This window comes from Rhinoderma darwinii, chromosome 5, assembly GCF_050947455.1.
Source record: "Rhinoderma darwinii isolate aRhiDar2 chromosome 5, aRhiDar2.hap1, whole genome shotgun sequence".
Taxonomy (NCBI): domain Eukaryota; kingdom Metazoa; phylum Chordata; class Amphibia; order Anura; family Rhinodermatidae; genus Rhinoderma; species Rhinoderma darwinii.
The window spans coordinates 22,473,130-22,486,606 of record NC_134691.1 but is presented as its reverse complement, the minus strand read 5'-3'; the positions used below and the strand labels follow the sequence as shown (position 1 = coordinate 22,486,606).

The window sequence follows — 13,477 nt, the reverse complement described above, 5'->3', positions numbered from 1 at the left end:
TCTCTGATCTCCCATTGAAATCAGTAGGAGGCAGGAAAAATGCATTTTTCTGCATTAGCATGAAGGGCTGCTGGCGGGAAAAAAAAATTGCGGACAAATAAGTGCAGGCAGTTCAAAATCTGCCTCAAAATTTCTGAGGGAATTCTGAGGCAGATTTTTTTCTGCCTGCAAAAAACTCCATGTGAACAGACTAGGACTAAGACTTCTTAGTAGGTCACTTGTTCTTCATACTGTAAGGCTACATTCACACGACACTGGAAAAACGGCCGTGCGACGGCCGTTTTCAGAACAATAGAGTTATATGGGTGTATTCACACGGTTTCCATAGAAGTCAATGGATCAGTTTTTACCGCCCGTTTATTAGGAAACCATTATTGTAACGACCGGTAAAAACTGATCTTGGCCGAGGATTCCCCATACACAGCCATACTTTGAGTGATGTGTGTGGGGAAGCCCTTGACATTACTATCCATATATGGACAGTAATGTAGGGCTTTCAACTGATGCTCTGGCCGGGGACTCCTGTCTCCGATCCCCCCTGTAGATAGCACCCCTCTGTAAATAGCGGCACCTGCCCCCCCCCCCCCACCATAGCGCCGCTGTAGCTCATAGTATAGTAGCATAGCAGTAGTATACAGCTGGCTCAGGGGATAAATATTAATTAGATGACGAAGCATGTAAATAGGGGATGTTGCCTAAATGTTTAATAATATTAATCGAGGTTACATGTTCAATTAATCGTAATTTTGACTTAGGTCATTATCGCACAGCCCTAGTACAGACTGCTGTAAACTGTGTCTCTATTCTGCTTTAGGCACTTACAGGACTATGGTAAATAATCCAAAATTCCCCATAGCCCTACTTGTAAACACCGGTGCATAGTAAATGGAATTCCCAATAAATATATTCATTGATTGTTAATCACATAGTTCCCTAATGTAATCTTTAAAATGGCCTTCGCCTCATTTTAACCCATTCCCGCATTGTGACGTACATGTACACTTCTAGCTGTGGTGGGCAAAATACATAAGACACTTGAACGGGAAACTGGCAAAAAAATTGGTGCGGTCTTAAGGCTCACAAAGCCAACAACGGCACTGGGAGATGTAATAAAATCCAGGCAGACTTGTACATACAGTACTTTACATGCCAATATTTCTTACTTGTATTGTCCGTCTTTGTAAGTACCTGTAAAGCAAAGCGATCACCTCCCTGCATGACTGCACATTGGCAGCATCCTGGTGTTGTAGATGGACGCCTGTCAGTCTTCTTTTTATGTTCTCGCAAGTTGGCTACCTGGTGCTCCTGACCTACATGTTCAGATACAGTTTTTCAATGGACCTGTCGCCTCTCCTGACATGTCTGTTTTGTATTCCCCATAAAAAAGCTATTCTGGAGCATCTTTTCTTAGAACTCTGCATTGTGCTGTTCCTCTGTTATTACTCCTAGAAAATTATGAAAAATTTACACGTGGGTGTTACTCTTCCCCTTGTCAAAGGGGCGTGTCCCTACACTGTGTGAGACTGTGAGCATGATTGGACATTGTCAGACTGTGTAGGGACACACCCCCAACTGGTAACACCCAGTTGTCAATTTATTAATAAATTTGTAGGAGGAATAACAGAGGATGTAGAGTGCATCATTTTGAGTGTCTTCGGTTCAGTTGCTCACATCGCTAAAGGTGACTCTTTTATTATGCTGGAGAATGTAGGAAACGGCAGAAGTGTTGGGGTGAGCGCTATGACGCTTAGTTTCTGATCAGCTTTCCTCGAAAATCTAAGAGCCCATACACCGCTCGCTCAGCTTTCCGAGCGCTTCTGCGCTTCGTTTTAGCAATCGGTGGGGCTCTCGATGCTCAGACCCCCACCGATCAGTAGCGCCGCTGTGCAGGAAAAAAAGAGTGAAGGGATAGCAGCTGTTAAGTATTGGCATACCCTAGCGGTATGCGATCACTTTATCAGATGGGACTAACCCTTTAATGTGGCATGGAGAAAAATCCTCTAGCCTGACCAGGCCACAACAGCACAGCAGATTCCTCTGGTGGCAGCTTCTCTCCCACGGAAACAAAGGATCAGGCAAGTTGAAATCCTATATGCCCGATCATCCTTTCCCCCGACATCTGCCTTTTCGGAACAGTTTAGACATCTAATATACATTAGTCAGAAGGTCCTTCCGAAATCGGCGTGTTTGTCTGACCTTCATTATATGTGCATGGGCACCTTTGCAGTCAATTAGTTGGTCAATGTTGGAATATAAAAGGTTAAGCTGAATATATCTAGCCTGGACAGACACGGGCCTATATCTAGCTTTTAGTGTTTTATAAGCAGCTCCCAAAGTTGATGCCATTTTTTCCTTTCTTATAATAAACCTGTGTTCTACTTACCCTGTGACGTGGACAGCTGGACGCTACTACTCTCATGTATGTGTTAAAAAACAAAACCTGCAATAAATAAATTAATAATGTGTGTATCTGTAAGTGCTCCATGTAGAATAACATACTTGTAACTGAAGCCGCTTATTTAATATAATAAGACGTTGCTTTATTCTGTATTCTGAGCTGCGGTCTGGGGGTTTATTATGATATAAAAATAACATGTCATAATTGAATGATTTCATATGAACATACGCTTTGAGGCGGCAGCGAAGCTGGAACAGGTCATGTCTTTATGTGCCAATACATCTAGACGAAAGTAGAAGCCGTGTTTACGGTGGGGGGAATTGCGTAACAAAATGATCCCAGATGCCGAACGTTTCTCGTGTCACAGGTTCAGTATTTTGGCAATGTCCTGTGGCTTAGAACGAGAACAAGGCCCCTAAAACAAATATACAGAGCGTAGAGCTCCGTCCACACAAGGAGATGGTTACATAGTAAGTGTGGTTGTAGGAAGATCTATCGTATGTACAGCAGGGAAGGGAAAGAAAGTTAGGGTGAAGGCCAAGGTGGGTTTTAATATAGCCGACAAAATCTTAAAATAATAATGGACCGCTGTTGGTTTGTTAAATTGCAATTACGTGACAAAGCTACAACCTTATGTATCATGTTGCACGTGAAGGATAGATATGTGACGGATAGATATGTGACGGATAGATATGTGACGGATAGATATGTGACGGATAGATATGTGATAGATAGATAGAGAGTCCACCGTCCAGCAGCACCAGCACAAATAACGGACGAGTGCACGCCTATTCTTGGAAACCGATAGATATGAGATAGATAGATAGATAGATAGATATGAGAGAGATATAAGATAGATAGATATGAGCGATAGATAGATAGATATGAGAGAGATATAAGATAGATAGATAGATATGAGAGAGATATAAGATAGATAGATAGATATGAGAGAGATATAAGATAGATAGATAGATATGAGCGATAGATAGATAGATAGATAGATAGATAGATATGAGCGATAGATAGATAGATAGATATAAGAGATAGATAGATAGATATGAGAGAGATATAAGATAGATAGATAGATATGAGCGATAGATAGATAGATAGATATAAGAGATAGATAGATAGATATGAGAGAGATATAAGATAGATAGATAGATATGAGAGAGATATAAGATAGATAGATATGAGCGATAGATATGTATGAGAGATTAAAAATAATCTCTTTATTAATGACTTTGTGGACGGGATCGATAGTAAGGGGTCAATTTTTGCTGACGATACAAGACTTTGTAGGATACTTAAAACTCCGACCTAACTTCAAAATATTACAGGAAAACCTAGATAAGCTGGCAGCATGGGCAAAAAGATGGCAGATGAAATTTAATGTTGCTAAATGTAAAGTAATGCACTTAGGACGCAATAATAGCATTAATTCATATACATTATATGGAATAAAACTGGGGATAACGGAACAAGAGAAGGACCTGGGTATTCTGGTAACAAATAAGCTAAGCAGCACTCAATGTCAGGAAGCAGCTGAAAAAGCAAATAGGATTTTAGTGTGTATAAAAAGGGAGATAAAAACCTGTGATTCAAATGTAATATTACCCCTCTATAAATCCTTTGTGTGGTCACATCTAGAATATGGGATTCAGTTTTGGGCTCCACATTGTAAAAAGGATATAGGAGAACTGGAGATGTTTGGAGGTGTTCTCCCTCCGATTTTTCGGCTGTTTACGGCTCGAAAAACGACCGAAAATAAGCCGTGTGAACCAGTGGCGGACACAGACTGCAAAAGGCCCCTGTGCAGATAATGTGCCAGGGCCCCCCCCCCCCCCACCCCGCAAACTTCTCATGGCCGACGGTCCGCTTTCAGCTGCATCGCTGGGTCTCCTAAGTGACCCAACAATGCAGCACTAGCAGCCGGGGCGTCACTAAGGCTGGGTTCACACACACACTATTTACGGACGTAATTTGGGCGTTTTAGCATTGAATTACATCCGAAAATGCGGCTCAAAAGCGTCGGAAAACATCTGCCCATTCATTTGAATGGGTCTTACGATGTTCTGTGCCGATGGTCATTTTTTTTTACGCGCCGCTGTCGAAAGGCGGCGCGTAAAAAACTGCCTGTCACTTCTTCAGATGTAAATGGAGCCGTTTTCCATGGACTCCATGGAAAACCAGCTTCAATTACTTCCGTAGTGGACGCAGCAAAAGACGCCTGCACATGCCATTACGGCTGAAATTACGGTGCTGTTTTCTCCTGAAAACAGCACAGTAATTTCAGCCGTAACAGACGCTGCCGTGTGAACATACCCTCAGGGCTTAAAATGTCCGGGAAATAGCCCCAATACATATGTGTCCGCCCCAAAAAAAAGTGTGTGTATAGGAGACAGCATAGCATATCTATAGCACTACGACCCTATAAACTATGGATAGGATTAGATACAGTGGCTGAGCAGACAGTATCACACATGATAGGATTAGATACAGTGGCTCAGAAGGCAGTATCACACATGATAGGATTAGATACACAGCTCAGCAGACAGTATCACACATGATAGGATTAGATACAGTGGCCCAGCAGACAGTATCACACATGATAGGATTAGATACAGTGGCTCAGCAGACAGTACCACACATGATAGGATTAGATACAGTGGCTCAGCAGACAGTACCACACATGATAGGATTAGATACAGTGGCTCAGCAGACAGTATCACACATGATAGGATTAGATACAGTGGCTCAGCAGACAGTACCACACATTATAGGATTAGATACAGTGGCTCAGCAGACAGTATCACACATGATAGGATTAGATACAGTGGCTCAGCAGACAGTATCACACATGATCGGATTAGATATAGGGCCCAGCACAGTATCATACATGATTGGATTAGATACACAGCTCAGCAGACTGTATCACACATGATAGGATTAGATACAGGGCCCAGCTCGCTGACATTGCGGCTCCAGCGCTGGACCCAGGAAAGGTAAGAATAATAATTTTGCTTCTTTATGTGTTACTGATTATTTTTGTGTGTTTGTGTTTTTTTTACAGGTTCGGTTGTTGGACTTCGGATACGAGGACTTCAATGACGGCGTTTTTTTTATTCTCAATAAAATGGTTAATGAGGGTTGTGTTTTTATTTCAATAAAAAAAATTTCTATGTGCTTGTATCTTTTTAAACTTTATTATCACCGCCTTAGTAATGGCCGCTGGCTGATTGACAACCTCCATTACTAAGGCGAGGCTTAATGTTAGCCGGTGCAGAGTCTACACTAACCCCCATTATTACCCCGGTACCCACCGCCACCAGGGGTACTGGGAAGAGCCGGGTACAAACCAGTACCCGACCAGCTGTAGTGACGGGCAGGCACCGGGGTGGCCGCAGGCTGGTAGTATTAGGCTGGGGAAGGCCAAAAACAGTGGCCCTTCCCACCCTTGTAATGCTGCCTGCTGCTGCTGTGTTGTATCTGGCTGGTTATGAAAATTGGGGGGGACCCGACATCGTTCTTTCCAATTATTTTTTAAATGACGTGGCGTCCCCCCCATTTTCATAACCAGCCAGATACAATAAAGCAGCAGCAGCCTAGCATCACCAGGGTAGGAAGGGCCACTGTATCTGGCCTTTCCCCTCCTGATAATACCAGCCTGCGGCCACCCCAGTGGCCGACCATCACTACAGATGGTCAGGTACTGGATCGTACCCGGCTCTTCCCAGCACCCCTGGTGGCGGTGGGTACCGGGGTAATAAAGGGGGTTAGTGTTAGCCTCTGCACCGGCTAACACTAAGCCCTGCCTTAGCAATGGATGCTGTCAATCAGCCGGCGGCCATTACTAAGGCGGTAGTAATATAGTTTAAAAAAAACCACAAAGACATAGAAAAAATATTTTATTGAAATAAAAAAAAAAAACACAACCCTCATTAACCATTTTATTAATAAAAAAAAAAGCTGTCATCGAAGTAGTCCTGGAATCCGCCGTAGTCCAACGACCGAACCTGTAAGAAAACACACAAAAAATGATTAGTAACACATGTGTTAGGGTATGTGCACACACACTAATTACGTCCGGAATTGACGGACGTATTTCGGCCGCAAGTACCGGACCGAACACAGTGCAAGGAGCCGGGCTCCTAGCATCATAGTTATGTACGACGCTAGGAGTCCCTGCCTCGCTGCCAGACAACTGTCCCGTACTGAAAACATGATTACAGTACAGGACAGTTGTCCCACAGCGAGGCAGGGACTCCTAGCGTCGTACATAAGTACGACGCTAGGAGCCCGGCTCCCTGCAGTGTGTTCGGTCCGGTACTTGTGGCCGAAATACATCCGTCACTTACGGACGTAATTAGTGTCTGTGCACATACCCTAAGGCTTAGATACAGGGCCCATGTGTGATACTGTCTGTGGGACCCTGTATCTAAGCCTACCACAAGGTAGGCTTAGATACAGGGTCCAGCAGACAGTAATCTTATACAGTATAAGATTACTGTGTGCTGGGGCCCTGTATCTAAACCTACAGTGTGGTAGGCTTAGATACAGGGCCCAGCAGACAGGATCACGCATGGGCCATGTATCTAAGCCTACCATGTGATTGGCTTAGATACAGGGCCCAGCAGACAGCATCACACAATCTGTGATCCTGTCTCATGGGCCCCCTAAGCCTGCTACATCGTAGGCTTAGGGGTTGTGCAGTCCCTAAACATTGATGGCCTATCCTCAGGATAGGCCATCAATAGCTGATGTGTCGCCCGGGACCCGCAAATCAGCTGTTTTGAAGGGGCCGCAGCACTCGTACGAGAGCTGCTTCCCCTTCATTTCACTACTCGCCCACACTGTGAATCGCCGAAACCGATTCACAGTGTGACCGGAATGAAGTGACAGGAATGAAGGGGAGCAGCTCTCGTACGAGTGCTGCGGCCCCTTCAAAACAGCTGATTGGCGGGTCCCAGGAGTCGGACCCCGCCAGTCAGGGCTATCTTACCTTCCTCTTCGGCCGCGGCGGGAGTTCTGTCGTCTCGATGCTGTGACGTCATGTGCTGCGCACAGCGCCTGACGTCAGGACCTCCGCTGCGATCCGGAACCAGGAAGGTAAGTAAAGTATGTTACTATAGTAACAGGGGCCCGCGGCCCGAGTTACTATAGTAACTTTTTATTGATGTGGTGCGGGGGGCCGTGGGCCCCCCTGGCTTCGGGGCCCGGTCGCAATTGCGACCGCTGCGACCCCTATAGCTACGCCAGTGGTCCACGGGCCTCTGTCTCAGTCCTCAGCATCGCGCAGCTGAGAACTGAGTCGGCCAGCAGAGGAACGGGCCCCCTTCCCACGCGGGGCCCTTGTGCAGCTGCACCGGCTGCACATGCGGTATGTCCGCCCCTGGTGTGAACATACAAAATAAAGGCTAGAAAAATTGAGGTTGTTCAGCTTGGAAAAAAGACTTCCTAGAGTTGATCTTATTAATATGAATAAGTATATGTGTGGTCAATACAGAGAACTAGCACATGATTTGTTCCTTCCAAGGACTCTTCAAAGGACCAGGGGACACCGATTGGGTGTGGGAGAAAGACGTTTCAGACATCAATATAGGAAAGGGTTCTTTACAGTTAGTGGTCAGGCTATTGAATGCCCTTTCCCAAGATGTAGGGATGGCAGATACTATGTCAGCATTTTTAAAAAAAAAGGAAAGAGGAGGACAGTTGCGATGGCAAGGTCAAATAGCCGTCATTACAATTGCGTATATATAGTTCACCTACATACGATCAGGGGGAGCTATTACCTGACATCACTGATTGATCTATAATGACCTTCGGGGTTAATTTACTCCTCCCTTCCTGTTTGAAAAATGAGGTGTAATTGCCATCCTAGAAAAAAACGCTTGTCTTTTTTCCTGGTCTTTCTGTGCATAAAATGATGCCTGTTTCTTGTGTATCGCTGTATGAACCTGAGGAAGGGACCTGTCCAGTCCTGAAACGCGTAGTATCTATTACAAATAAAAGTCTATTGAAAAATACTTTGTTTTGAACACTTCCCTGTCAGGCGCCGTGTACCGAATACTGCAACTTTTCTTCTCCACATCCAGCATTTAAAAAAAGGGCTAGATGATTATTTACTGACGAATGGCATTGAGGGTTATAATTAATCTAGCAATGAATGATGGGTAATTTACTGAGAAAAGTTAAACCCGATGGACCTATGTCTTTATTCAATTTATGTAACTATAGATGGATAGATAAGAGATAGATAGATAGATATGAGATAGATAGATATGAGATAGATAGATATGAGATAGATAGATAGATATGAGATAGATAGATATGAGATAGATAGATATGAGATAGATAGATAGATAGATAGATAGATAGATAGATAGATAGATAGATAGATAGATAGATAGATAGATAGATAGATAGATAGATAGATAGATAGATATGAGATAGACAGAGTTCTAATAAAATATGAAAATGTAACTACACTGCACAATCATTTAAGATTAAAGTCTTTTTCCACCTTCACAATAATAGTTTTATTGTTCTAATGCATCTAAAATGATAAATTAGGCAACTTTGTATATAGTCTTCATTAAAAATGAATAGTTTTGTGTCTACAGCTTGTATGCACAACTATGTGTTTCTATGGAAACAGACAACAACAAGCCCTGTGTAGTCTGATCCAGCATTCATACTCCTTTCCATTTGTTCCCTACTTACTAATCTACCAAATTTTATGTTAGGAAGGAGGAGGGACGGGTAGAAGATCGTATGACAGCAGGATCAGACTACACAGGGTTTGTTTGTAGTCTGTTACGTTGGAGACACACATGCGTCTCCATAGGAGCTGTAGATACAAATCAATTGGAAGTTTTTTAGCGAAGATTATTTAGGAATGTTTCTAATTTTTGATCCATTAGACCAATAATAAAAGGTTGCGAAGGTGGACATAGACTACGTTTTTATCACAATCTGACTTTGTTGCCTTGTTGTTTCATTTACTTCAGTGTTACGCCGTTAAAAAAAAAATGTCCCTGCCCCACAGGTCAAAAGAGACTCACTTGATGAGATCCCAGATTTAAAGAAGCTCGTACATAAGACTTACGTTGGCTACCAGAGAAAAAATACGGATGAAGCACTGAAGAAAAACGATACCTTCCTCCAGTTTAAAGGACAACTCAAAGACCTAAGGAATCCAAGCTGTGAAACATATTCCTTATTTTATCTATTCTGTTTTTTATCCATGCTCACCCTGGTTCTTGATAAAAAAAATAAAATCCTAAACTCCCATGCAAACCTATGTCTCCATGGTTACAGACTACAAACAAACCCTGTGTAGTCTGATGCTGCCATAGTTTTACACCACTCCCTCCAGGTAACCTACAGACATTGAGAACTCTTTCTGGTTCCTGCCTTGTCCCATTCGTGGGGTTTATAAATCAAGCCTGCCACCAGTAATCTAGCAGGGATGATTGACAGCTGTGTGACCCGGACCATTATTGTTTTTATAATATAAGGCTATATCCATGACTTTTGCTCCTATAACTTCTTTAATGGGTGAGCTATCTGCTTTCATCTGACAATGTAATGGCTTTGTACATGACTTTGAGTTTACTGGTTGTTGCAACACTTTGGAGACCTTTGATTCGTTACGAGAGCTGACGTCTAATTGGAAAATGTTTGTTTTTCTGGTTCTGTTTATCACATCTGAACGTGTTCAACAGAGTATGTTTAACTATATAGGGAGCGTTGTGTAATGGTCAGTAGGGCAACAGCAAACATAAATTCTATACATATATATAGAGGCATAAGTCGAAGCTTCTGAGCCCCAATGCAAAATCGGTACCGTGCCCCCAACTACCATGTGCCATTTACAATACTGGTGTCTTTGGGTCCCCTCGGGCACCCGGGTCCGTGTTCTTCTGCACCCTCTGTAGCTACACCCTTGTATGTAAATGTAATGGGTTGGCACCAGTGCACTTACAAATTTGCTACTGGCGCCATCGGCATAACTACTAGGGTAGCCGACATAGCAACGGCAATGTGGGCCAGCAGCTAGGGGCGCAGTCAGTTATCACTGTGGATGGGGGAAGGGATGGTGGAAAATGTATTGCAGATCGCTCGAAAATCAACGAAAGGAAGTAAAGATACAGTTTGGGAAAATAATTTTTACCTTTTTTTATTTCTTAAGCTAATTTTGCTGATAAAGGTGGCCAGGGAGCGCTCAGGCCCGTCCAAGTTTTGTTATGAGACCCCATGGTCATAGTTGCATTCTGTTGAAATTCTTTTTGTTTACCATTATAAAAGTCACAACTTTTTTTTTTGTATTGTTTTTTTGCACAAAAATCTTAAAGGCGTTGTCTCTTTTAAAAAAAGGAGCTGGCCCATCGGGGAAGCCACATCTGGCCAAACATTTCTTCCACAGCGGCCCCAATAATTTAGTGCTTCGAGGCGGCCATTCAAAGAAATGTCTGACCGCGTAATACATGGATCGGCCTGTTCCGCCAGAGCTCTGATTATGATTAGCTCTGTTCTCTGGCTCTTGGAGGGTGGATCCCGAGCATGGGACCCCCTTCTATGACGTCCATATTAACCTAATCAAGCATATGGACGGGATTATCTTAGTTGGATAACCTCCTTTTATCACTCTATAATGAAAAATTCTACTTTCAGTTCTTTTTTTTTTTTTTTTTTTTTTGCTGTCTGTCAATGGAAATATTCTTCTTTATATTTAAAGACTGAAAATCCATACAGACCTAATACTTTAGACAGCTGAGAGTTTGCTGCAATCGAACCCAGCCTAGGCAATACTCTATAAGCAGCACTGATCGAATTTCTGTCCTGATAGTTTGGAACAGATATTAAACTCCTGGATATGTATATCCGAATCCCGATCCATATATGCAAGACCTAAGCGTCTAAAGAATGACCGGTACCGGGACTATATCCGATAACTGTATACATACCGTATAGCCCTAAAACAAAAGAGGTAGAAAAAAAAAGAGGGGAGGACCACCTGTACATCTGTGTATCGGATCTGAGCGGTTTTCAGCCAATCAGAATCACTCCGTGTTCTCTGCAATATTGATTGGCTGAGAGCAGAAGGACAGAGCTCTCTTAAAAGTATTCCTCCAAGATGTCCTCCTGGATACCAGGCACATAGTATAGCGCGCCCCAACAAAAATAACCCCACTGAAGGAGCTATATAGGGTGGATTCCTAAAGTGTCCCTGTTTCATGACAAAGTCCCTTTAAATGTGTTTGTCACTTGTCTTCATGTATTAGGAATATTAGAAATGTTTACAAAAAGTTTTGTCTCAAGGGTTAATATTATCCATCTCGAAAATAGTGCCAGTGTTGTCACATTGCCGGTCTCAGCTGTTGTTGCAGGACTCGGGGACAATGTTTTATCTACTTCCTGCGATGTTTATTTTTTTTGAAACCCACGGAAATGTAAAAGGAACAAATGATATAAAGAAGGAAGCGAATGATGTTCAACAATTAGAAGGAAAATGCACATTAAAAATAGATACCGCATGATTGTCAAAGAAATACCTTCTTGTGTGTTGGTTGTCGTGACTGCTGCGTACCTGCCATTATCATGCCACTTCCACCAACAAAGGAGAGATCTGTGAAAGGTTACAGCGCAGACAGAGGAGTGCGGGGGTGGATCACCAAACCACCCAACGTGATCAGCTGCACCCACCACCAGCTTCTCATGTTATTGACGGAGCCAGAACAGGATAATGGATGTTACAAAAATAATAAGATGCTGATTATGAAGTGTGTGCCGCGTTGTGTGTGAGGCTCACTTATCACCTGCTCATAGTGGCATAGGCGAATTCATACTTACCAGTTAAAGGGCACTTTCATACAGCTATGCATGGAGGCAATCCGCAACCTTATACACAAGTATATTGACCTTTCATAGACATGGATAGAAAATAACCCAGTGAGGTGCCAGGGCCAAATATTTCGGCACATTGGCTACCTAGGTTCTTGCAGCTTTTCTGTTCTATATGTGGATGGATAGATAGATAGATAGATAGATAGATAGATAGATAGATAGATAGATAGATAGATAGATAGATAGATAGATAGATAGATAGATATGAGATAGATAGATAGATATGAGATAGATAAATATGAGATAGATGGATAGATAGATATTAGATAGATATTAGATAGATAGATATTAGGTAGATAGATATTAGATAGATAGATATTAGATAGATAGATAAATAGATAGATAGATATTAGATAGATAGATAGATATTAGATAGATCGATAGATATAGATATTAGATAGATAGATATAAGATAGATATGAGATAGATAGATATGGGATAGATATTAGATAGATAGATATAAGATAGATAGATATGGGATAGATAGATAGATTTAGGTAGATCCATGAATATTAGACAGATGATGGGTATTACACGGGCCAATGATCGGGCAGACGAGCATTGATATGAACGCTCGTTCTCGATAATTGCCCTGTGTAAACAGGGTAACGATCAGCCGATAAACCAGTAAACGCTCCATCATCTGCTGATCTGCTCTTTTATGCTGCACAAAATATTATTGATGTTGGCAGCGCCTCTCGCCGCGTAAACAGGGAGACGTGCTGCCGACATGATGAAGATGTAGGGGGACAAATGACTGGAGTAACGAGCGCTCGTCTCCATACGTCAGCAACCCTTTCTCCTTGTGAAAGGAGCAAACGAGCGCGAATCAACAAGTGGTCTCGTTGATATCGGCGCTCGTGAATCGGCCCATATCGGGCCGTATAATAGGACCTTTAGATAGAAATAGATATTAGATATATTTTAGATAGGTAAATAGACATGGGATACATAGATAGATATTAGATAGATAGATGATCGGTATTAGATAGATGGATAGAGAACAGATGATCGGTATAAGATAGATAATACATATTAGATAGACATTCAATAGATTTTAGAATTTGATTAGATTTGATTAAAATGCCTACTCAAGCAGACCCCTTATGCAAACAAAATCTACTCTGCAAAAAAACGGCAAGATGTGGGGTTTTTGTACATACCACACGTTTG

The 13,477-nt window shown here is 42.5% G+C and overlaps 1 protein-coding gene across 2 annotated transcripts in view; it reads left to right on the top strand.

Annotated features, from left to right (window-relative positions):
- LOC142651273 (E3 SUMO-protein ligase NSE2-like) overlaps window positions 1-11,045 on the top strand; it is a 117,432-nt gene extending 106,387 nt beyond the window's left edge. Inside the window, exon 4 of one of the 2 annotated variants that reach the window (XM_075825738.1) lies at window positions 9,444-11,045. In XM_075825738.1, coding sequence (XP_075681853.1) covers window positions 9,444-9,737 — 294 coding nt within the window. In that variant the 3' untranslated portion in view covers window positions 9,738-11,045. The remainder of the gene's footprint in view (window positions 1-9,443) is intronic. The other variant, XM_075825737.1, reaches the window with a different exon arrangement.
- Window positions 11,046-13,477: the final 2,432 nt, after the last annotated feature.